Consider the following 26,340-nt stretch of genomic DNA (forward strand, 5'->3'; position numbering starts at 1 on the left):
CGTCGGAGCGTGCAGACGCTGCGTAGTGGGCGTGGCCGGGTGCCGCGGGGCTGCTCCGTGGGACGCGCCGGGCCGCGCTTGCCGGGGCCGCTGATTGCCGGGGGAGGAGGAGCGGGAGCTGCAGCGGCACTTCCCCGCCGTCGGGGAGAGACCGGAGCGAAGCGGGTGGCCGGGTCCGGCCCATGGACCGTCCGGGCCTGAGGCGGAGCCCGTGGAAGGAGCCGCTCGGCCCCAGAGCGGCCGTGAGAAGCGGGAGGCGGCGCGGGGTGCGGGCGGTGCGGCGCGGCTGAACGCGGCGCCCCGGGCCTTTGCGTGCTGCTGTGCTCCGGCTTCGCTGCCGCCCGAGCTGCCCCGGCCCTGCCCTTCTCCTGCCGCCGCGGCGGCACCATGTCGGCCAAGGTGCGGCTGAAGCGGCTGGAGCAGCTGGTGCTGGACGGGCCTCAGCGACACGACAGTGTTCTGAGCGTGGAGACCCTGCTCGACCTCCTGGTCGGTGTCTACACCGAGTGCAGCCGCGACTCGCCGCTTCGCCGTGACCGATACGTCTCCGACTTCCTCGAATGGGGTGAGGACAGGGACGGGCCGCGGGGATGTGGAGGACGGGGCCCAGCCGGGGCGGTGAAGGGGAGGGCCACGGCCTGGATTGTAGGGGCAGTTGTGAGGGATCCCCGCTGCCTTGATCCCCGGTCGAGGGGCAGCGAGCTGGCCCAGGCGGGTGATTCGGTCCCCGGAGTACGCTTGCCGCCGCCGCTCCCATCAGCAACCGGGGCGGATGAGGTGGGGTGGGGAGTCGCCGCCCTTGGATGCGGAGCCTCCCTGGGGAACACTCCGGCCACCAGACGGACCTTGACCCTCTTGGGTCTAGCCCTGGTGTGTCCGGAGCGAATCGTTTGCCAGCAGGAGCAGCACTGGAGTGTCCTTGGCCTGAAACCCAGCTCGGCTTAACCCGAAATGTCAGGCTAATCCAGTGCACTTCGGGGGGTTTCCTACCTGGGGGAGGGGAGAGCGGTAGGCTCAGGCTTTGAAATAATGTTCCTGTGTCGGTCTTGTTGCTGTTGGAGAGGGCGTGTGTATGTGTCTTGAAGGAACAACAGTCGTTGTTCATCATGCACTCTTTTTAATTTGTGCATGCCCCCGAAGGACAGAGCAATTCTCGGTAGCCTTTATAACAGCTTTCTTTAATGGTTTCCCACTGTTAAGCAACGTGATAATGAGAAACCTCCAATAGACTGGAGTGTACTGACAAAAGAAAACGTGGACACTTGTGATAACGCTTAGGATGAAAGTTTTCTATCCAGTTTTGTTTAGTTAAGACTCTTGACTGCAGGTATGTAGATACTAGAATTCTTCCCTGCTGCATGCCTAGATGAATTTATGCTAAAATGGCCATGGTGGCTGACTGGTTTATTCAGCTGAGTAAGTTATGAATAATAATGTGTGACAAAGGTGACTTAACTTCTCATGGAATAAGAATTGGAGGAGAGGGAGGAGACATCATTGCTCACGAGGATATTCTCCCGTTTATCAGCTGTTCTGTTCATGTACAGTTAATTAGGCTGTTAAAGTGCCCTTTAAAAACAAAAAAACCCAAACAAAAACAACAAAAAAGCAGAACTCCCCCAACACAAACAAGCAAACAAAATCAAATCAAATCAAAACAAACAACAGCAAAAAACCCAACCCCAAACCAAAACAAAGGATTTTCTAAGGGAGAGGCTGATTTACTTCAGTAAATGCAAATGTATGTTCAGCGCTACAGACCAGAGCACTAACATATAGGGACAGCTGGTTCTTCTTAATTTCTGTGGGGACCACCACTCTTTGTCATACACTAACAAACTAAGAGGATTCACTTCCTGGACTCTTCTATTGACGTCAGTAATGCGATTGCCAACTGAATAATTAACCACTTTATCACATCTGCCCCACAAGGCTGCAGCCTGGGTAACATTGATTATTTGTTTTGTGGTGGGAGCTTTGTATGTCTTCTGCAATGAGCAGTCTGGTTTTGTACTGTTGTTTTCAAGCTGATGGCTTGAACTAGCAGACACCTACAAATGTGGTAGATTAGGCTACAATGGTACTTCGAGCACTGAAGTTGAGGACAGGATTTGGGGCAGGCCAAAGAATGATATGCTTTTTCTATAGCACTGCTGGTGGTTGTGTCTTGCTGATTGATCCCTGTGTTGTCGTTTTCCATGTGATGGAGAGGCTGATTATCCAATTGTTTATAAAATCACTTATTTTAATTCTATTTATTGTGTTCACTGAATGTGAAAAGGCTACTGACTTGATGAAAAGTATAACTCACAATAAAAACAGTGTGTAGTTCTTACTGCAGTGTGGGATTACCCTAGTATAACAAAGTGCCTATTCAATAAATAATTGAAATGTATGTGAGCTACCATCTGGTACTGCAGAGTGGGGATAAAAGTTTATAATCCAGACCCTTGATGGTAAGGGGATGGGCCTAAATCTGTACTGCTGTATTTTTGTGCTCCATCAACAAGGAATACTCTTAAAACCAATTATAGTTGATACTGCATGTTCCTCCTTTTCCTTCAAGCTGTTAAAAACAAAAAAGTGCCAACAATGAGAAACCTTTTATCTGTGTCCTAATGCCCTCACAATATGTTTCCACTGACAAGGAACTTTTTTCTGCCTCCAGCTAATAAGGAAAATATCATGCCAAACACGCTAATCTTCCTCGTGTCATAATGTGCTGTCATAATTGCAGCCTGATTCTCTGTTAGAAGATATTCTCGATTGATGTGCACAAGTTTTGTTTTCTGCTGTGTGTCTGTAGAAGCGTAAGAGTGTAGTTAAATACTTGGGATATACTTTGAAGATCAGTGTTTCTTTATCAAATGGAGACAGAAGGAATTTCCTTATCACTGACATTGGAAATAAGCTGCATAGGTATTAAGGTTAAATGAAGCCAAGCATTTCTTCACTGTTTTGGATTTGAAGCTGGGTGTGAAGTATCACACATTCAATTCCCTTAAAATGATTCAGCGTGGCTAATGGACTTGCTTGCCTTCTTAATTGTCATGAAAAGATAGAGTTCAGGCGTGGTGGCTGAGGCACAGGTTTTTTTTCTTGGCTGTGAGGTGCAGGGAAGATGTTGAATTTTGTGGTGTAGCTAGCTACTGCATATCTGCACCGTGACAGCAGCATGATGCTGCTCATGTTGTGGAGGTGGTGACTGTGGAAGAGGGGAAGTGAGGAGTCCCACATTTATCCCATGAGACTTGGGCCACCTTCTCCCTATTCAAAGTTTATAGAAGCATATCACCTCACCTGCAGAGGCTGGTGAGACCCAAATGGTGGATCTCATTGCTTCTCACCTATAGATCTTGCTACTGCTTCCTGACAGTCCTGCCACAGAGTTATTTCTTCAAAAATCTTCCTATTTGTTAACCATAGAAGGGCGTAGGGTGTGGCCATTCGCCCCGAGGCAACTTGTGGCTTCCATTGCTTTAGAAATGTTGTAAGAATCTGCCATTTTAACCTTGGTGATTGTAGCTTTCCCATGGTGACTGGAGTTTTCCAACAGACTATATTTATTCCTTGCACTAGAAGTATAATACGAATATATTCATGCCTAGTATCTTTGGAGAAGGGTTAGCTGATCTGGAAGTGAGTTCAAAAGTCTTTCTTCTACCTATTTTTATTTTTAATTCCTGTTGAATAACATCTCACTTAGTCCTCACTGTATTATGTATATAATAATCAGATCACTGAAGATAAACAAGATCACAGAATGATAGGGGTTGGAAGGAACCTCTGGAGATCCTCTAGTCCAATCTCCATGCCACAACAGGTTCACCTAGATCAGTTTGCACAGGATGGTGTCCAGGTGGGTTTTGAGTGACCACCACTTCTCTGGGCAGCCTGTGCCAATGCTCTAATTTTGAAATAATGCTCAATATTCTTAGTGGGAATTGAATCCAAGTTTCTTAGATAGTAAACCCATATCTACATGTTCAGAACAAAATTCCCAAATCTGTGCTTAGTGTCATTTAAACTGTTGCAATATCTGCTGGTCTTAGGGTGAGAAATAGTGAGGAATCTTAACAGTGAGGAGTCCTGTTTATTCTAGTTGTATTTGCTCATTCCTCTGAAAGTTAGCAGTGAAACTTGGATGTTACAACCCTTGTGCCTCTGAGGCCAAACTGCTTGATCATCTCTGTTCATCCTTCTAGTTGTCAGGAGCACAATCTAGCTGGTATCTGGGGAGATGGCTGAAACTGAAGAGTGCTGGGTCCTGGAAAGCCTGTAACAGTCTGCATGGCTGTAGAAGTCTGTGGAAGTGCTTTCCTTGGTAAAGCTGACCTAGGCTACTAGTGAAGACTACCTAAAGCAATCAACACGCACAGGGAGGCTATGTGACCTCTGGGTACACACCAGTGCTTGTGTGCTGTGGGATGGTATCATCCATGAACTGCAGAGGGACCTCCTAAGAGATTCTTGTTGCAAAAAAATGTATGCTGTCCCTTGTTTCACATGACAAGTACAGCAGTACTGCAGTAATATGGCAGCTGCAGCTCAGGTGTCTGTGCATCACCTGTCCTTTTTCTTTCAGGTACAACATGTTCCTCCCTATGGAGCACCTTGTTCTGTCGTACTGTGGCATCTGAATCTTTCGTAATCCTGTGTTGGAATGACTGCTTGCCGGGCACCTTGCTGGCTGGCATCACATTTGTACTCATCTGACATCACCTTGTGTCACCTTGCTTCACCTTGTTTTGCAGGAGCTATCTTAGTTGGCTGTGGCTGATGCTTACTGCCCCTTACTTCCAGTCAGCAGGGTCTGGCACAGCCGGCTGCTCCATTTTTGAACGTCTGGTTGGCATGGTTTGCAGCCAGTAGGCAACCATATTCAGAGAAGAGTCTAACAGGAATAGGCCCTATTCCTATTTAAAATGCTTTTGATGCTGCATAGGCTCTTTTGCTCATCTTTGTTTCTTCTGACCCTGTTTTGTGCTGCTGGCGTGCTATAGAGTGCAAGATGGCACATGTCCCAACATGGTTCATTCAGTGTTGTCTCACTTCTGGACTATGTACTGCTGAGTCCTCTCTGTGAGAACGCCTCAAAACCAATGTCAGAATAGTTTAGACTGATCTGAAATGTAGGGATATTTTCTCTTGAGCCATCTGTTTGCATGCTGACTTATCTTCTGCATTCTCAGTTTGTGGAATGTCTGCCACACAGCCAGACTGGTGTTCTACTTTTGGATACTGGTGTTGTATGTCTTTTTGTTTATTTGTTTAGGTGTTTGTTCTTATTTTTCCTGAAACCAATTTACTTTAAGGGGGATGAAGCTGTGGCAAAAAGAAAGAAGATTGCAGATGATTAGCACAAGTAGGCTGACTGGGCACCTGCTGCCAAGCTCTTGAAGACAGTCTGGCATTATAGACAGTGAATGCTGGTGGAGTAACAGCAAAGTATTCCTCCTTCTCTATACAAAGGAAAAATGTGCATATGGAGTGCTCAAAGCAGCCTCTATCTAGCCTTGAGCTCCCACTTTTGGGTGTATATCTATCTCACTTGAGGCTGGGCCGTAGATAGAAAAATGATGCACAATAAGTTCACCAGAAAGGGTTACTGTCATGCTGCTGCTGGTGCAGCAATTCACAACTTGGGGTCGCTGTCAGGACTGATGCTTCAAGTGTGAATCTTGCTGTTGGGGATGCTCTGTGAACTTTGCAAATCCACTAACTAGCTGCAGGGTAGACCTAGTCCTCTGGCTGCCATCACCACTAATGTAATAGAACAAGTTCTAGGTGAGGGTGGTGGCACAGTGTGTGCCTGAGTGTACTGCTAGTGGAAGAGGCAAGAACTACCCTTAAGTATTTTTGAGATGACCTTAGACTTGCTAGGCTTTGATGGTTGCTCATAAGAATCTTTTCTTTGGCCTTTGTGTTATACCAGGAAAAACTGCTGCTCAATAACATGTCCTATCTCTTCTCTTGAGGGCTTAAATTCCTCTCTTCTTTAGCATTCCCTCCCCATTCCCTGCTTGCAGAAATACACATGGAAAAACAGGAAAGCACCTAAGGCTCTCTGCTGGGTTAGGAACTGGCTGGAGGGCCGAGCCCAGAGAGTGGTGAATGGTGGCACATCCAGCTGGCAGCCAGTCACTAGTGGTGTCCCCCAGGGATCAGTTCTGGTCCCAATCCTATTCAGTATCTTAAATGATGATCTAGATGAGGGGATTGAGTCCATCATCAGTAAATTTGCAGATGACACCAAGTTGGGGGCAGGTGTTGATCTGTTAGAAGGTAGAAGGGCTCTGCAGAGGGACCTTGACAGGCTGGACACATGGGTGGAGTCCAACAGGATGGCATTTAATAAGTCCCAAGTGAGTGCCGGGTTCTGTACTTTGGTCACAACAACCCCATGCAGTGCTACAGGCTGGGGTCAGAGTGGCTGGAGAGCAGCCAGGCAGAAAGGGACCTGGGCTTACTGGTTGATAGTAGGCTGAACATGAGCCATCAGTGTGTCCAGGTGGCCAAGAGCGCCAGTGGCATCCTGGCCAGCATCAGAAATAGTGTGGCCAGCAGGAGCAGGGAAGTCATTGTGCCCCTGTACTCAGCACTGGTTAGGCCATACCTTGAGTCCTGTGTCCAGTTCTGGGCTGATCAATTTAAGAAGAACATTGAGACTCTTGAACATGTCCAGAGAAGGGCAACGAGGCTGGTGAGAGGTCTTGAGCACAAGCCCTATGAGGAGAGGCTGAGGGAGCTGGGGTTGTTTAGTGTGGAGAAGAGGAGGCTCAGGGGAGACCTTATTGCTCTCTACAACTACCTGAAAGGAGGTTGTAGCCAGGTGGGGGTTGGTCTCCTCTCCCAGGCAACCAGCACCAGAACAAGAGGACACATTCTCAAGCTGCACCAGGGTGCAGCTCAAGGTGAGGAGAAAGTTCTTCACAGAAAGAGTGATTGGCCATTGGAATGTGCTGTCCAGGGAGGTGATGGAGTCACCATCCCTGGAGGTGTTCAAAAAAGGATTGGATATGGCACTTGAAGCCATGGTTTAGGTCATCATGAGGTGTTGGGTGATAGGTTGGACTTGACAATCTCTGAGATCTTTTCCAACCTTATTGATTCTATGATACTAGCTTGCATAAAATCCTTCTCCATGCAGACATGAGCTGTGCAGTAAGGGATAAGCCTGTTGTGCATGTACAGGAAGTGAGTGTGGTTGGATGATGAAGACAGTTGATGCACAAGAAAACTGTATTTCAGATTCTGGCCTAAATTCCTCTACTTCTGTCCTCTATCCACCAAAGACTGTTATGATCCTTTATACTAGAGCAGCTAGTGACTGGAGGGTGTGGATGAGGGTCCACCGGGACAAGGTGGAGTTACAGGTGCTTTGTGGAGGTCCTGACCATGGTTCCTTTGTGCACATCCTTTTCTACTCCCTGAAGGCTTTCCTGTGGTCAGAGGTGGGGCAGTGTAGCTTGGATAGCCTTTGCTAGTGAAGTTTTTGATGGTTATCTGGCAGAATAGTGCTAGCATGGCCACTGTTCCAGCGTAATGCATTCTCTGCTCTGCGTAAACTGGCTTTGCTCTTTTGAAGAGTGTATGCTAGGATTAATTCACATTCAAGTAGTCCAGACCACCATGTTAGCTTTGGTAGTGTTGTAGTTGGGGCTAGTGACCTGAAGACATGATGTTCAAAACCTGCTGTTGTATTAATGGTGGACCCTTTACAATACAAGAACGAGAGGACACAGTCTCAAGCTGTGCCAGGGGAGGTTTAGGCTGGAGGTTAGGAAGAAATTCTACACAGAGAGAGTGATTGCTCATTGGAATGGGCTGCCCGGGGAGGTGGTGGAGTCACCATCATTGGAGGTGTTCAGGAGGAGACTTGGTAGGGTGCTTGGTTGCATGGTTTAGTTGACTAGGTGGTGTTGGATAATAGATTGGATGTGATGATCTTGAGGGTCTCTTCCAACCTTGTCTGGTCTATTCTATTCTACATCTGTTCTGATCTGTTATTCTTAAAATGAGGCAGTATCATTTTGACTTTGTAAAACTTCATGCTGTGAAATGTTGGCACGGAATGCTGCAGTTGTATTTTGATGACAGTGGGACAGTAGCGTTTTGGAGGATGAGAGATACATTGACATATACTGTTAAAATCACACATGTCCTGCGTGAAGCTTGGCTTATGCTCTTTTGCCCCTTAGGGGGAAGTTGGTATTGCTTTTCTCTTGTGGACAAAGTTGTTGATAAATAGCAAAGGTCTTTAGTGAGGGCTTATGTGGTCTGTTAAAGGCTGTTTTTTTGTATTTAATATTATTTATATATGAAAACTCAAAAAGAAGTGAACATGTAATTGATCAATTTGCCTTCATATAGAAAAAATCTGTGCAGCTGTTAGTTTCTCACTGGTGGTACATATAAAGCATAGAATGCAGAAGTAAGGCTTCATAAGCATCCATATATTACCATTTTTGCCTGGTGTGTTTTTTTTTTTTTTTTTTTTAAAAGCTTAAACATCTAAATTATTTTTGCACTCTTATTTCATAGATAATTTTTTTTTGGCCAAATATTATTTCTTAATATTATTTGTATCCTTAAAACTTCTGTGGTTGGCACAGTTATGCCTGATCAGTGGAATTTACTTGGATGTTGGTTTAAGCCAGCAGATTCAGTGCAATGAACTTTTTTATCCAATGAAGCTGAAATAACCTTTTTGCAAGTAATTCACATGTGGGAGTGAGTCAGTTTCTTCTACACCTACTAGAAACAAATGGTTATAACTGAGTCAGAGCTGAAGAGACTTGTTTCATTAGCTTTTTTTAGCAAGTTGCTTTTGCTTTATGGTTCTATGTTAGTGGTTTAGATTTTTAGAAGTGTTGATCTGTAGCTGAGATTAATTGGGAATGTTAAACTATTACAGATTCTTTCAAATTTATAAAACTGCATTTTATCCCTTGCTTGTACTTTGAAGCAAGTTATTCAAATGTATCTGAGCCATTAACAGAATATAGTGCCTAAGATTAGGAAAAAATCTTGTGGTTTCATCTCATTTATTGCCTGTGTCTGAAAAGATGGATAGAATGATGGACCACAGGCAAATCTCTTTAGAAAAATAGGAGGGATTTGATAAAGCTTTTTACTGTAATTTTGTCTTTGATAATGTTTAAGTAGAGTTGAGATTAATTTTCTAAGCCTTTCATAAGGTACACTTGAGAATTCTAATACATACTTGATGTAGTTACCAAAGAGTTTCTATCATAATAAGTCCCACTGTGGCACTAGTGTGTTGTTTGTTTTGTATTTGATTTTGTTTCTTTATAAGAAAATCTATTTAATTTTATAAGGCTTTTCCATGTCTAAGAATTTTAAAGTAAATTTGGTCTATGGTTCAACATAATTTGTTCATTTTAACTGTTTCCTGATATACCACCCTATTTTTCTCATCAGCATATGTGGATTGCCGGAATGCAGGCTTTCATTTACAAAGATCTTTGTTCGCTCTAATGAATGTAGCTCTTTTCAAGAGGAAACTACACAGTTTTCTTAAGCCCTGATTTTGCATAGACCTCAGTAATCATGTCTGTAGATATACTTAGAGTGCATTCAGATTAAGTGTGTGCATCTATCGTTGACAGATGAGGCCTTAGGCATCCTGAAGTGCCTGAGATCTTAATTTCTGTCATTCTTGTCATCAGGGTCTTAACACTGAAACATGTTATTACTTAACCATGGCCTGAATCTTTGAATGTGACTAGTACCTCTGGATGCCCAGCATGGGACCTTTATATGGAATCTGAGCTTTGGGAAATGATGGGGATGTCTTCCCAAGTGTTGAAGCATTGAAAATCTGTGGAATTTATTAATCAAGTCTGCATTAATGAAGGCTGAAATACATGTCTTAGTTTGCTGAAGTGCAGTGCCACTGAGGGCTGGATATGTGTATCTGCCTTTCCCAAAAAGGACAAGAAGAGAAAAGGTCATAAGCAGCATCAGTTTCAGATAGATCCCAAATTCCTGTCACCGTTTGTAATTTTCTCCAACACAAACATGGAAAATTGCTTTTTGAAGTCCTGCTTGGAATGTGCTTGTGCCAGTTTAGTGAGATGTCCATGTTCAGGGTTTTAGAAAAGTCTATACAAAATTCTGTCTGGGTTTTTAATAAATTTAAACTTGGGTTATAGTGTTATAAATTTCATCAAATCATTCAATGAAAGATGATGTAATAAGCAAAATAAAACCAATTTTTAACTGATTTAAGTAGGTATATGGAAGTCAGTCTCAAAAGAATGTTGCAGCTATTTTGATATACTGTACTTTTGGGATGTACTTTTTCTTTATAGGTGGTGTAACTTTACCCAAAATACAGTAGCCACTTCAGAAGCATAGTGGGGTTCAGTATATTATGATTTTCCTGCTAGTCATGGTCCCTTAGCTTAAGAACTAAATTGTGCGCCTCGGATAGGTGAGACTTAAGGAGAAGCTTAGTTCTCCAAAGGTACATAAAAATAAGTCATGCTCTGAATGTAAACCCTGTAGTTCTAGAAAAAAGACAACACCCTCTTCCAGCAAAGAACCCATTTTTAAATTGAAGAGCTAAGTGCTATGTGGGGTGGTGGAAAATCTCTGTCGTCCTTTGCAGAAGGACAGTGTTTCTAGTAATAGCATGGTTATACTTCTGGGGCATCAGAAACATTTTTCCCACTCTTGAGGAATTCCTCTGTTGCTGGTTCTGCCCCCATCTTTCAGAGAGCCAAATGTACTTTGGGAGGTACTTTGTCTTCCATGCCTTTGGATTTCTTCTGTTGTTACAGCATTAGTTCTGTGATCTTCATTTGCATGTCATTCCTCAAAAGTTGGCTTCTTCATGGGGTTTTTCAGTGTGCTGCTGGCTTTATTGATGTCTGTGTGACTTGGATTATCAGTATGGGGAAACAGGAGCATTCTGAGTGTCTTCTTTTTTACTGTAATTAAGGCAAAGTAGAAACAGCAGGAGGGTGACTTCAGGCATGGAGATCCTATTATCATTTTTAAATATGTTCCCAAAGGTTTGCTTTTCTAAGATGCATGTTTTGTGTTTAAACTTATTTTTTTTTCTGATAGCATTAGTGAGGTTGTCATAGTTTGTTCCTCCCCTCCCCCCCATTTCTGTGTATCACAGTGATGTGGCTGTGGTTTCCTTGTCTCTTGTTAATGTTGAGAAAGATTCCTAGTGTGTATGTTCTGGAGGCTTTGTTCTGTGGGCTGCTGACTAGTCTTGGATTGTGGATCTAAAGGAGAGGAGCAAATTTTCCCTCTGCCTAGGTATACCTGACTAAGAAGTCTGTACTGAAAGTTTTAAATGAAGTCATTGACTTTCTGTTGTCTAGTCTATGATCTTTTGCACTGCATATGTGTGAAATTGGAGTGCAATATGTGTCCACATTTTCACTGTGTATTCTTTAAGGCAAGGAGGAGATCTCACTGTGCACTTGATATCGGTGGTTCCCTTTAGGATGGTTTTGTTGCCCTGCAACCCTTTCAAGTTACTCAGCTGAAAAAAAGAAACTACATTTTTGTGATTCAAAAGCTCCTTCTCTTATGGGACACTAGGAAAAGAAAATGTTTAGATGCACAGATGGCTGAAAGTGATTTAAAGGCCCTAATGGAGTAACTAGTAGCTTGTAAGCAGTAGATGATGTGTTATGAATGCAGAATGAAGGGTGGAGTCTGCCATATTTAATTTTTCTGCCTTTTATGGGTAATGAGGTATTTTTCCTAAACTCTGAGAAGCTGCCAGATGAGTTAGCCTGTTGTGTAACCGGGAAGCATAAACATTTTCTTTCCAGATCAGCTTTAACTAGTTGTAGCAAAACACTTCAGTTGTGTGGCATGGTATCACTGCACAGAGGCATCAAGTTTGATTGTGTTATCTTATTCTGTTATGTAACTGAAGATTTCCATCACCAGTCAGTTCAGCCTTTGGTTTCCTGGACAGTTAATGTTTATGTTAGGAATAATGGCAATATCAAAGAGCTGTTTTTAAATTGTGGTTCTGCTGGCCGGGTGCTCCAGATAACATAATATGGGACAACACTGAGTGGGAATACCTAACTGGAGGCTGCATCAGGCCCAGTCTGTCTTTATCTTACCCTTAGAAATATTTACTGATTATTAAGGCAGCTGAACTGTGGTTATCACTGAGTGTATGTTACCATGGGCCAGCAGGATTTACTGGATGTGGTGTAGTGCTGTACCAACAGAGCTATACTGGTCAGGCTTGACCCAGGCAGGCAAGACCCACTGAGGTCTGCATCCATGACTAGACATCCATAAGTCCTTGTGTATCCTGAAGCTGACTGTGTCCGATGTGAATTGTAAAGACAAAAGGACGGGGGGAATTTTTCATTTAAAATAAGAAAAATTAGTGATGGAGAAGCTTTTATTGCTCTTTGGAAAGAGATTTGTAGCAGTTCTCCTCAATGTTGAAAATATGTGTGCATTTGAGTGGCTCACACCAGGAGCAGAATTGTCCAGGTTGATTAGAGCTACAGGTAATGTAGTTACAACCTTCTGGTTCTTGTGGATAGTATTAAGCATTGTAAAGCTTTAGTGTAATTTTTCAGGTGCATTTTGAGGGTGGGGATAGCAGACATTCTATACTTCACCTTTTGCATACCAGAATTATATTTCCTTCACCCTGTAAAAACTCATAAAGTATAGCATGACAAGTGTGAGGTCTCTCACTGTGGAGCTGTAAAAGTTGGGGAGTAACCAAATTGAAAGCAGCATTGCAGAAAGAGATTGAGGGATCCTGATAAATAATCAGTTGAAAAAGTCAGTACTGCATCCTTGTAGAAATGAAGAGTACCTGGGTACTGGACTGCATGAGCAAGAATGTAGCCAGCAGGCTGAGGGAATTACCCTCTACAGCACTTGTGAGATAATTTCTGGAGTACTGAGTCCAGTTCTGGGCTTCTCAGTGCAGAAAAAACCCTGGGAGACAGAAGTGAATCCAGCAGAGAACCACTGATGTGACTAGAGGCCTAAAGAATGCAATGTGTGAGAAAAGTTTGAGAAACCTGGGTTTGGTGAGTATGGAGAAGGGGAATATTGATCCTGATTCTCAATTGCCAGATACATGGTTAGGGGAAACACAGAGGCAGATTCTTCTCAGCTGCACTGCCAAGAAGGAGAGGTGATGGATATAGGCTATGACAAGGAGGGTTCTGACTATGTGTAAGAGGAAAGAAAAGTATTCCTCCTGAGGGTGATCAGGCCCTGGAAGAGACACTCAGAGAGGTGGTAGTCTCTTCATTCTAAGAGACAACTGGACAAGTTGAACAACCTTACCAAACTTTGGTGTTCTGAGTTCAGATATTCACCTTTGAGTAGAAGATCAAGCTGATGTCAAGAGATCCCTTCCAACCATAAAATTATTGTTTCACTATCACTTCTTTCCTTTCTTCTATTCCCATGTTAGCAAATTCATTCAACGTCATGGCTGCTTTAATGATAAGCAGTTGTTCTTCATATGTCTCAGAATGAAAATAAATATGTGAAATAGAATCCTATCATTGTAGATATAGTTGACACAACTGAATGTAAGTATTGGCATATTTTAGGCTTTTAAATTAGGGGAAAGTAAATTTTGTTCATGATGTTCTGCCATGTATTTAACAAAAGCACTAGTTTCCTTGTTCCTGGAAGAGAGTTGATGGAGTAAGTTTCAAGAGCTTTGAACCTATGTTTTAGGTCTAGTGCTTTTTTCCCAAGTGTAGTTTTCTTATGTCTAGTTGTTAGCCTTGATAGCAGTTGAAGTATTTTAAAGCTTTGTTCTATGGAGTTATCATAAGAGCCCGCAGTCCTTGCATGACTGTGAGTCTGAATCATCCTTTACAAACAATACAGGTTTAGCTGTTCTGCTAGATAGGTTCTTATATCACAAAGGGATATCTGTCTAGTAAGGTTCCTAATATCCTTATGTCTGACATTATGATGAGTCTGACTGTGCAGTTGCTAACAACAGAGTGAAACAAATCTTCCTCTTAGTTGTAAAGATCTAAGAGATACTTGCTGGGTTTTGAGTTCCTCTGTAAAATGGGAGCTTGTGTGACTTAAATGAAGTTGGATTTGCACTGTGGTTTTAATGTTGTTATTCTTTCTTGTTGTTAGTGCGTTTGGCAAATGAAAATGCATCACCAATTCAGTGTTTCAAGATCATATTGATATATATAAAAATAGCATGGGAAGTGCTATCAGTAATGAGGATAACAATGTACAAACAGGGCAAACCCAATAATCCTTTATTAGTAGAATGCTGTAATTATTAGCAGGGTATCTTAAGTGAAACTTGATTTTTTTCATACAATGAATTTGTATCTTTGTTTTTTAGTACATTGCTTTCATCAAATTCCTGGGGAAATTATATTTTTCATAATCCTCATGATTCCTCGATGCCTCTATGAGGTAGACATCTTTGCCAGAGAAATATACTGTCAACTGTATCATGAAGGCATTCATTGACAGCACATAATGTAATGGTCCATTACCCTTCTGGGGCAAGGACTCTGTGTGTGAGCAATTCATAATGTGTGTTAATTTTTCTGGAGACATGTTCAAAATAGCTATTTCAGGTGCTGTGGCAGCGAGCCTTCAACTGTGTTTGTGATTGATGTATGGATGTTGTGTTCGCACTGTGTTCTAGTTGCAGCATATTGCTTCCCTGTTGGGAGATACCTGCATACTGTGCACTTACCTTGGGAGAAAAAGCAGATAGAGAAGCAATAACTTCTCTACAGACTGAGTCTTGCTGCTTTAACTACTGAGAAAATACAATCCCCTTCTTCTCATGTTCTTAATTTCATCTTTTTTTTTTTTTCATTTTTCCCAGTTTTAGTTCTTACTTCCTATTTGTGTTTGGAGAAGGCACTTTGCAGTAATGTCTTTAAAACAGCAGTGTGTGCTACATGTTGCTGCAATGATCTTTTGCGTCAGTGGCTGTAATATGTCATTTGAGCACGTTGGTAGTAATAGCCCTTCAATTATTTGCTTGATGGCTACAGAATAAATAATACAGGGAGTTTACTGGAAAATGTGTCCCACCTTCAGAGCTCTATGGGGAGATCTGAAATGGGTGACAGCTGGTGAATGATAATGGATTATCTTTCTGCAAGGGAGAAACATGGGCAAGACCTACTTCTTAGCTCAATCTCCTTGCCCTCATTGCTTCCTCCCCCTTCATGTTCCATATAACACTTAAGAACCTGTCCTCTCCATTTTCTGAGGGACTTAGGTGGAGACTGTTAGTTATCACTTTTGTCTTTTTCTAAAAAAGTAAAATAATTGGCAAGGAAATAAATGTAGCAGTCCATAACAATTCATGGAAGAGGAAATCAACACTGTCTACTTGCTATCTTTTAACACTTGTCCAAAAATAGATCGTGGAGTCATAGGATTTGAATTAATTCTTGAAGTATTGGAATAAAAAAATAAGCAGGTACATGTCTTAGAAAGGACTGGAAAAGCAACACTTAGTCCTAAATACTGATTAATATCTTGTAAAGAGTGGGCAGACTAGGCATCTTTACCTGGTACTTCCAGAAGTGATAGGCTGTACTTTAAGGAAAACTTTAAGTTGAGGTTAGGTACTAAAATGTCTGTTAAATAAGATATTGAAGGAGAGAGGTAGAACTGATGATACTCAAGGAAATATTTTTCATATGTGACAATGGATTCTTAACTAGACTTTTGCAGGTTTTGATGTATTGAAGTATGTTTGTGTAAGAAAGATGAGATTCCAAATAGACATGGTCCTTCAAAAACGTCTTTCTGAGAGTGTTTCTTCAGAAAAGGACAACTTAAATTTTGATGTCAGATAATACAACTGTAGAAACTTCTGACTTGTTTCCTTTCTTTAAAATACAACTGAACCATAGAATCAGTCAGGGTTGGAAGGGACCACAAGGATCATCAAGTTTCAACCTCCCTGCCATGGGCAGGGACATCCCACACTAGATCAGGCTGGCCAGAGCCTCATCCAGCCTGGTCTTAAACACCTCCAGGAATGGGACCTCAACCACCTCCCTGGACAACCCATTCAAGGGCTTCACCACTCACAGTGAAGAACTTCCTCCTCATGTCCAGCCTGAATCTCCCCACCTCCAGCTTCATTCCATTCCCCCTAGTCCTATCACTATCTGATATCCTGAGAAGTCCCTCCCCAGCCTTTTTGTAGGCCCCCTTCAGATACTGGAAGGCCACAATTAGGTCACCTCGGAGCCTTCTCTTCTCCAGACTGAACAGCCCCAACTCTTTCAGTCTGTCCTCATAGGAGAGGTGCTCCAGCCCTCTGATCATCCTGACTGAACAGTCAGTCTGGGGTGACCTTTGGCCAGCAACTGCATAAACTACTCAGCTTTTGTAAAATTTCTTAAAATAATTAGGTATATTTTTATTCCTATGTAAGAGTAACTACTGGTGCAGTCAGGGTGCTGTAGTGGAAACAGTGATGAAGCAACACATGTTGCGCATGCAAATAATAAAGTGGAGTAGTTCAACCCATAGCTGTTCCTGATACATCTTTTTAAAGTTTTTTTTTGTATCTAGATGGCTTGGGGTGTTTTAATGATGCTGCTACAAACTTAGTTTCAAAATTCAAATTACCTGGGAAACAAGAGTTAAGTTTCAAGAAATGATGATAAATTTGATGGCTATTAGGGTATAAGCATTAGAATGGTTGCCAGAAGGATGATGTTCAAGACTGGAACACTTCTATAGAACATCTGAACTGCAAAAATCCAAGTTTTTTAAGCACGTTCAGTGTGTTATCTCTGTCCTGGAGACAATTGTCACAGGCTTGTGTTGTGTACCTGCCCGTAAGAGCCAGACTGAGGCTTGCATGTTACTTTAAAAGCCATGAAACTACTAAGAGATTAAAAACATTTTTGGGTAATACTCATGTCCTTGCTGGATGCACAATGGCAACCCAAAGATGGAATGTGTGTTACTAAACAAGCAGTCATGAGCATCTTTTTCATGTAGGTAAAAAAACAAAACCAAAAATCCCCCCGATGTAAGCACTATAAATATTGACAATACTAAAAGGTGAAAAAGGAAGGGAGAACTATTTAAAGATCACACCTCTTTGAGATGTTAAGAACTTCCAAACAAGTTTGTGGAACAAAAGGATTAAATTGCTTCAGCTCCAGAATACTAAGATCAAAAATGGAAGTAGCATATCTGAACTGCTATTGTCACTGATGAACAGTTTGACAGCCTATAAAAGACTGAGATTTGGAACTGAATGGATTTTTAAAGTGAGGCAGTGCAAGTGGAAAATACATACAAAACAATCACTGAATGGGCAAAGTAGACAAGGTTTACCTAGATGATGCTGGAGATAATTTAGTAAGGGAAAATACTGAATTCTGTGCAGAAGAAGAGGAGGGAATGGGGCATAGCTAAAACGATGTGTAAGGAAGTAGAAGAGCAATCATCTGGCTTTTCTCTGTGTACATGATTTTGTCAATGTCTATGTAGTTTGCAGTTACATTGCAGCAGCTTGAAGTTTGAGCAGAAATTCCTTGTCCTCCTACCTGTGGTCTCTTCAGAGAACCTGTACTATGTGAAAAGATTTCTGGAAGGAGCTAATGCATCTCCACTGGCTCCTGCTTTGGAAATGAAAAGTTGTAAAAGCGAATCTGCATTGGTGGGGTTTTCCAGCTAGCATGCAGATCTTACCTTGTTGTTGCATTCAAATGTTCAGTTGTTATTTTCAAGTATAAGTAAAGGAAAAGGTTGTAAGCCAGCAGAACAGAGCATGAGGTAGAGATGAAGATGAGAGATTGCCAGCCTACTACAAGCTTGTTCTGAATGTCCTGATACTTGGTTTTCTGTTTTCAAATCAACAAACCTGCACAGATGAAGCAAAAATAATTCTCTGCTTAAATGTGGAAATAAATCTTAAGGCAAAGGTATCATGGATGTAGTGTTTATTAAAGAAAGATGGCATGTGGATGCTCTTCAAGTGAAAAGGTGTGTACAAAATGGAGAAGTTGTATTTGAAAAAATAAAAAGCAGAATGTTATATCAGATACTGCATCTGATAGAATAACTTGAGATGATCCTCATTTGATATATCTGCTTTGAAAAGCTAGGAACTGAGATGTAGAGGTGTGGTGTATGTAAATACCATTGTGATGGTATTTACAACTGTGAGTGTAATAATTGAAATGTGTTTCATATTTCCACAGCAGTAACTTTGGTATCTAAGGACAACAAGCAGACTTTTATTTCCTGCTGATTTTAAGTAAATGCAAGGAAGAGGGAGAAGCTAGAACACAGGGAGATTGAGCTGCTGCAGATCATGCTGAGATGGGCAGTGATGGAAGGAATATACAGCTTTGGAATGGTATTGTGGAGGATATAAGCTTCCAGAGGTTTGGGAATGCCCTAAAGCATGTCCATTGTTCAGTGGGTCATGTGGGCTTGGTAGTTTGTTGAGAGCTTGATGTCTAAAATCATGATCTAGAAGCTGCATTTAAGAATTTCTGAAAGGTAGCACAACATCCTGAGGACTTTAAAAATAACAATAATTTGTACTAATACTGATCCATGTATCACACGCTTTGACATCTACATCTAAGGGCAGTTTTAAGGATATCCTCATAAATTTCCAGATTTCCAACCCCTCAACACTTCTCTGCTTCCCCCATACCCTCCCCCCCCTTTGTCTATCAGGGGATAGACAAAGACAAATTTTGACACATGCTTGAGTTGGTGTCAGACATTAAGGAAAAGTTGCTTGGTGAAATGAGAAGCATGTTCCTTAGCTGGGTAAAGTTTTTGTCATATTTTGAAAGGCCAAGAGAATAATTTCTCTGCCTTTCTACTCTCTTCATATGCTTTATGAGCAAGTAAGTAGCAGGAAGCATTCTGTCCTCTGCACTTGCCTTCTAAATACTCCCCAAACCCAGGGATTTTTCTGTTACAGAATGGCTGACCATGCTCCTGATACCCAGCTTGCTCTTGTTATGTTTGTAGTGACTTTTAGTACTTTGACTCAGTGCTGCTATAAAAATTCTGCTATGTTCTTCTTTACCACTCCCAATCAGGGGCATGAGAAGAAGCAGAGCAAGGCAGAATGGCTTTGGCTTTAGAGTTCCTGTCTAGAGAGGGAGCTGATGAAGTGAAAGTATTTATAATAATAAAAAAAGCCATTCTGAGCTTTCCCCTATAGCATGGGACTTTATTGTATTCACTGTAGATTTAAAAACAATCTCATCCTTCTCTGCTTCTGAGTAACTTCTGAGCTACTCCAAATAGTCTAGTGCCTAGTTACATTAATTGCTTGTCACATGTCTTTGTGGCCTTTTCCTGCGGCAAAAATCTGACTTTCATTGACCTTTTAATTAGATCTGGAGCTCCAGGGAAGTTCTGAAACAGGGTGAGTAATGTCCGAAAAAATGTCCTCCTGCCTGCTGCCATTTAAAAGGAAGTGAAGAGAAAGATGTGCCACGCGTGTGCTTAGAGTAGCTGTTGCTGTCTCAACTCTTGAAATTATAAAACAGCTCAGGTATTTATATGCATAGTGTTGCAGCCTTGAGCCATCCAAAAAATTTTAAAAATCAAGTGCAGTTCAGCACTGTAAGCTGATCTAATGCCCCTTCCTGTAAGTCTAGTATTTCTTAGTTAATGGTTTTGATTTGGCTAAGAAATAAAGTATTAGCAAAAAGGTGATGGCCATTTGACTCTGTTCCTCCTACTTTCCATGCAGCTGCCTGGGTGTTAGCACCAAGGAAGTTCACCTCTGCAGCAATTAGACTGCTGAGAAGGCCCTTTGCATGGGCAGTTCATCTCACTTTGGTCTGGGCTATTTAAGATGATGGTCTCTGAGAAAGAGCTGTGGTCCTTTACCCCTGTAGTATAGCAGTCTCTCCTGACCCTTCAATAATGATGATTCAGTTTGTTAAACTACAGGATGGTAGTTGGATTATTTGTTGTAGGCTGGCTTTCTGCTGGTTTAGTGAACAGAATCGTGTCGGTGTGGTGAGACCAGCTGAATTGGTCACAGTTCATACAAGGAAGAGAGCAGAGCCCTGAAACTGCCTCTCTAGTCCCAGTGATCTACTTCAGTTGTGTCACTGAGCTGCTTTATTTCACTCTAAAACTATAAGCTGAGAAAAGGGGTACCTCATAAGGTGAATTTCTTTCCTGTCATTGTAAGTGCATTTGTGTTAGGGTGCTTTGTTAGGAAGTGCTTATTATTAGAAACCTCTAATCTTTACGGTAAAGGGGGTAGCATATGGGGTAAATACAGCACCAATATAAAGTGTGAATGGTCAATTGTTCTGTGGCATAATGTATGTAACTTGAGAGAACCTCTTGCATGTATCTGGAGAAAACAAGGTATGTGCTTACTGCAAATAATTGATGAAACCATTATGCTGCTTGTTTTACTAAGTTTTGCAGTCAGAAAACTAAAACTTTGCTCATACACTGATTATGTGACTAGTGGCTTCTTAATTAACTGAAGTGTATGTAAGCTTATGTCAGCACTGTAGCCATCAGATTGGAATTGGTTTATTTCTTAATAACAAGAGATGCTGTGTCTGAAATTTAGATTCATTCTTATGTTGCTATTGAAATTTGGGCAAATTAAAATTCGAGATTTTCTTTAGTTTGAAGCTATCTGAAAACTAAGTATGTATATCAAAAGAGTTTATGAGCAGTCATAATTCTCAAACTGTTCTACAAAAGAGATACTAACTCTGCTTTTTCATGCAGCAAAATAAGTGGATTTTAGCAATCTTTACAATTATGTTATGCATGAAAGAAATCATTGAAATGTTGATGTTTGGAACTAATGATTCATGTAGAGGCCTGAAACAACTTTTACATTACTGATAACTTCAATGTGATTGCCATTTGCAGTGGTTTAAATGGCCTCTCCAATACCTGCAAAATGTGGTCCTGGAGTACAGAAAAGTTCGGGTACAAATAAGTCCACATGAAACAGAGGTTATATTCTGTGGTGTTTGGTGCTATCCATTCCATACAGTGCTTTGGCATGTATCTTGAAAGATCCTGTCCTAATGTGCTGTAGATTGGCTATAAACAGACTCTTACATAGCATTTCCATGCTTGCTGCAGCCTGAGGCAGGTTCACATCAATTCCAAAAAGGCCCTTTTGCCCTTCTTCAGCCTTGTCCTGCTGTGTGCCTCCAAGGTCACAGCTGCATGCGAGTCACATTGGGTGAGTGGTCCAGTGTGAGTGGATGGGTTAGACAAGTTAGCTTTTGCCTGGAAGTGTTTACTGGTTTGATACACCATGTGAATGCTAATGATGTCTCAGACAATAGAGTGGTGGATCATTGTGGGAAGGAACATGGAGGAACTCTTTCAGCAACAGAATGAATTTTCTCAATTAAAGTGGTCCTGTAGCTCCCCATTCAGTTGTCTCAGATGTCTGGGATGTCAGACAGTCCCAAGGAAAATCTGTAATTCAAAGAGCCTGTATCTTTTGGGCTGGGTATCATCACCTTAAAGAAAATAAAAGGATTGAAGATGAAGCATAAGAAGGGATTGGATATCAACAGTTATTTCAGGACATAAAAAGCTTCTGTATCATCGAATAGTAATATATTCTTTGCTTCCCCCACTTTCACACAAGGCTTAAGAGAAAGAAAAGTACTACCTTTGGAAACCTTACAAAACTCAGAAGTAAGATCTGGTATTTCAGTCTCCTCAGAAAGTGACAATTTGCAGACATCATTGGGCTCTTGCTCAGTAGGTTAATCGGTGAAGTCTTCAAGGCTGAAAAGGCTGATAGACCACCATGGAATCCATGGCTGGTGTTTAGTTTGCTAAAAGAGCTGGGGACTCTGGGGAAGGCTAAAAGACATGGCAACTTTCTATCTCACAAAGAAATGTGACAGGTTGCAAAGAGGTGTGAAAAGCTGGACTACAAACTGCAGTCAGAAACATTTTATCTAGGAGGTTTCTTAATTCTTTTGTGAGAATTGGCTGAAACTTAAGCCTGCTGAGTGGTTGGTAGGGTTTTTTTAATACCCTGCTAAGTAGTCATAAAGTGCAGATTTTCTAGTTCAGAATGTGTCATCATGCTTTTTAAAAAAGTCTGTCCCAATAGCTGTGTCATAAATGTTACTTATTAAGAGGCTGCACCAAGCTTGGTTGGTTTGTAAGTCACTTCTGGGTTCCCAAGCTAAATGCTGTTCACAGACAAGGGATTTTTTTCAGTCTTATTACTAACAGTTCCATCTTCTATGGTCAAATTCAGTATTTAAAAAAAACAACCAAGCCTCTGAGTTGGTTCTAGAGACCAAGTTGTACTTTCCCAAACTGTGGATGACAGTAATGCAACATGAAAATGAGAAATTGAGCAGTGAGCATTCTCTGTTAGGTGTTGGGTATGAGCTTCCTCTCCTTTGTACTTGCATCCATCATAGCATTAGCACGTGCCATTACTTGGCTGACGTGGTTTTTATTTCACCAGACCATCATTTTTCTGTGGTCAGCTGCTGGTTTTATGTATAAATTAGTTGCTTCTTGCATAGGTAAGCCAACACTTACTTCCTCTCACTATAGAGCTTTTCCTGTCTAGTTCTTAAAGAGAATTATAGTGGGTTTGACTGGAGTTAAATTGACAACACATTTGATCATTTGGGCTACTCAACCATCTGCACGTTCTTGAGTATTCTCTTTGGTGTCCTTTCTTTGTAAGCATGAAAACCAATGAATGGGCAAGTCAGGCAGATAGCCAACTATTAAGTGTTTGTGGTAACATTCATCAATGAGCTGGCAAATGGTAGTATATTGCTATGTGGTTCTTTCTTTTGGGGCTTGCCACACAGAGTAGTGAAAACAGATGGCATTTCAAGGTAAATGCCTTGTTCTTCTGGCAAATTTATCAATGCTAATAGGACCAACACCAGAACATTATTCTTCAAAACATTTCCCAACACCATTACCCTTTAGCATGGTGACAGATTTTTCATGATGTTATCACGAACTAGTATACAAATTCCAAATGTTAGGATTAGTTCTGTAACTGTTAAAGCTGCTGGTGGAACACAGCGCAGAAGCTATGAGCACAGAGTCTTCATTAATGCCTAAAAGTAATGGTGGTTTTGTCCTTTCAAACCTTTGAGGATTTTGCATGTAATTACTTAGCCCAGATCTCATCAGAACTCATAGTTCTGTTGAATACCAGCAAGGTATCCGATTGAAAGTGGCCAGGCACTCTGTTTTACATTTTTAAAGCCTTTCACAAAATGAAGCAAAATCCATAATCATGACTGCAAATGGATATGCTTGTGTGCTGTTTTGGTTTTTTTTCAGAAAAGTTGGAGGTGTTTAAAAATGTTTCTATACCAGAGTCAGTATCACAATAAAAGATGTAATAATAGTTGGCACTTACTGACTTGAAAAAAATGCTGGCAGTTGGCCTCAAGGAAATTCAGACTTTCTTGGTACTGTGTTAGTGTATGTTTCTACCAGTATTTCACTTCTGATAAATACTTTTGGAAGAGAACATCTTTAAACTAGGAAGTGCTGATTAACCAGGCACTATGGAACCAGATGGCCTTCCTTGAGGGGGATAAAAAAGACTCTGAAAGTATACAAAGCAGCGTACCCTGTCAAGAGGCTGTTCTCCAAGGGTCTAAGCACTTTGGCAAGAGGTAACCAGGTTGTGCTTCTGAGATTTTTATTTTTTTTTTAATCCAGTGGGGCTTACGTCATTGTAATGATAACCAAAGTCTTGCATCACTGAATTTTGTGTCTAATGCATGTTGATGAATGATGAAGAATTAGATCATTGAGCAAGAAGCAGAGTAAGTGAATTGTGTGAATGGGTGTTACAAAAACAGGAGAGAGGGCCTGGCGGAAGTCAAAGGCGCATCAGAAAATGTGTCAGAGAACAGTGTGTCGTCTTCTGCTTGTAAGCATCAGCACTTTGGTAGTGCAGCTTCCCATAGAATGAAGAATTGCCCCCTTTACTATGCTCTGCCCTTCCCTCCATATTACCTTCCTTTTTCTGCTGTATGCTTCTTTTCTTCTCTGTTTTGTGTTGGTATTTCTCTCCTTTGTGACTAGGGACAGCAATGTGTGTCTTCTTTGGAACTTAGTGTGTGTTGGTTGCCCAGCTAAGCAGGTGGTTGCTCTATTCCTGCTGCAGCCTTTCCCTTAGTGGAGTTGATACTGCAGGTGTCTTTTCTATTTACTGACAGGCTTTACTTTTCTAGAAGTTGGTGTCCTTGGACAACTGCAGTGAAATTTGTAAGGGGGATATTGAATGCCTTTACTGGGATCAAAAGGTACTAAATGGGAGGAATGGATGCAGGTTGCCAAACTGTCTGATCACTCATACCTTATTTCCTTAGGAAACCAGACTGAAAAAAAAAAAGTATTCACAGGGTGGAGAGAAAGAGGAAATGGGGCCAGCACAGGAAAAGGATCTATAATTGGAAAAATTAAGACCAGAGTCAGCAAAGGATGGAAGAATTAACCAAACTACATTTCTAAAATACAGGGGAAATTTCACAATTGGGTAGCAAGAGGATTTTACTTCTTTAAAACTTGAATGTGGGTATTTATCACACTTGCAAGCAGGTTGGGGCTACCTGGGTGTGGGTATCTCCCAAGACATGTATACAAGCACTAACTTGTTAAACCTGTCAGCCTACTGTTTCAGTAGCAATATCACAGGAATGCTGCTTCTTTGAAAAGGGTGCACAAAGGACAAACAAGTTACTTGATTTCTAGAATGTAAGTTGAAAGGGTTGGTTGAGGGAAATGGTAAAACTTGGTGCTCTTTCATGTTCTTCCCCCAAAGAAAATAAATAAAATACTGGATCCACCATGTGGCTCCACAGACAATTACCTGCGCCATTTTCTTGTTTCCCTGACATTTAGTATTTTGCAATTCACATAGTTTCCTACCACAATATTTTGTAATGGGGTTGAGTAGATAAAGGGAGCATGGTGACAGATGAATTTCTGTATGACCATGCAGAGGTATGTTGGACATACCTTTTGGGATATATTTACCTTAATGTTATTATTGTGCTAGGTAGTGAATTAAACTCCAGATCACTTACAAGAGCATTTCCAAACTGATCACATGCAAGGCAGTCTAGTCTGTGAATAGCTTGTCCAGAGAGGCCATGGAGTCTACATCCTTGTAAGTTTTTGAATCCTGCCAAGGAAAAACTCTATAGAGTAACCTGATCTGAAATTAATATTGACTGTGATTGGTTGGACTGGAGACCTCCTGAGGTGCCATTCAGCCTGAATTGTTGAAAGAGACCTGCAAGTCTGTGTATTATTTGCTTGCAGTTGCCACATTTATTTAAAACTTGAAGCTGCCAATGACACAAAACATCAGATGTTCTTGAACATTTGGCAGCTTTGACTCAGTGATTTTTGTGACTGAATTTCTGGACGCTTGCACTGCCTTAACAAAATACACAGGAGTCCTCAAATTAGAGCTATTGAGTAACTCCACCAGTGAAGCAGTAGTTACTATAAACCTGGTGGGTGGTCTTTTGTCCACTGTAATGTAAAGGTGCTAACTTTCCCAGCTTCAGCATAGTAAATTATTGATGCATTTTGAATGACTCAGAATCTGAATCCACAAAATTTTGTATCTCAACACTTCTCATTTTAAACCACATTCTAGCTTGGGAAATGTTTCCCTATTATTTTCTGAGGGTGATGTTGACAATACTACCATCCTTCCCTGAACTGCTTTTGGAAATGAGAGGAAATTTGACACATGCTTCTGACCTTGAAAGAGGCTGGCGTACACCCACTCCTGGGGTAGCAGTGCAGAGTGCCCAGTCTGCCGTGTCAGATCATCTCCACTGCATTTCCCGCAGCTTTCAGTTGTTCTGAAACAGTCTCCAAATATCTTTTATCAGGTGACATCATACAAATTGACTGTAATAGAGATGCACCAGCTCACAAACCTATTTATCTATGGCTGCGCACCAAACTATGTTTTCAAATTTGTTTTCATTTTGTGCAAACTAAATATCCTAGTCCCATTTATCAGTAACAGAGGAGAATATGAGCAGAACAGAAGTTGTTTGTAGAGGGAGAATTATGTCTTTCATATATACACAGGTTTTTGTTGAAGGAACAAATGCTGGCATTTAATTTCCCATTATGAATATTGATCAAAACAGAGCCTTTGTATCTGGGCTCCTTAAAATTAGCTTCTTGTTGTGTGGTGGTGGTGGTTTGTTGTTGGGGGTTTTTTGCTTTGTTTTGGTTTGGGTTTTTTTGTGTGTGTAGTGTTATGGAAGGCATTCTTCTTTCAAACCAGTCTAAGTGCAATAATTC

General features: G+C 41.4%; 1 protein-coding gene across 10 annotated transcripts in view; it reads left to right on the forward strand.

Annotated features, from left to right (window-relative positions):
* Positions 1-376: 376 nt before the first annotated feature.
* The window catches only part of CDC42BPB (CDC42 binding protein kinase beta), a 91,626-nt gene continuing 65,662 nt past the window's right edge, over positions 377-26,340 (forward strand). For all 10 annotated transcript variants that reach the window (XR_008462255.1, XR_008462256.1, XM_054161816.1 and 7 more), the window contains exon 1: positions 377-565. Coding sequence is in view for 8 of the 10 variants with exons in the window: in XM_054161816.1 (XP_054017791.1) it covers positions 388-565 (178 nt within the window). In the remaining 2 variants the exon portion in view is untranslated. The remainder of the gene's footprint in view (positions 566-26,340) is intronic.

The sequence above is a fragment of the Dryobates pubescens genome, chromosome 5 (assembly GCF_014839835.1).
Source record: "Dryobates pubescens isolate bDryPub1 chromosome 5, bDryPub1.pri, whole genome shotgun sequence".
NCBI classification, from domain to species: Eukaryota; Metazoa; Chordata; class Aves; order Piciformes; family Picidae; genus Dryobates; species Dryobates pubescens.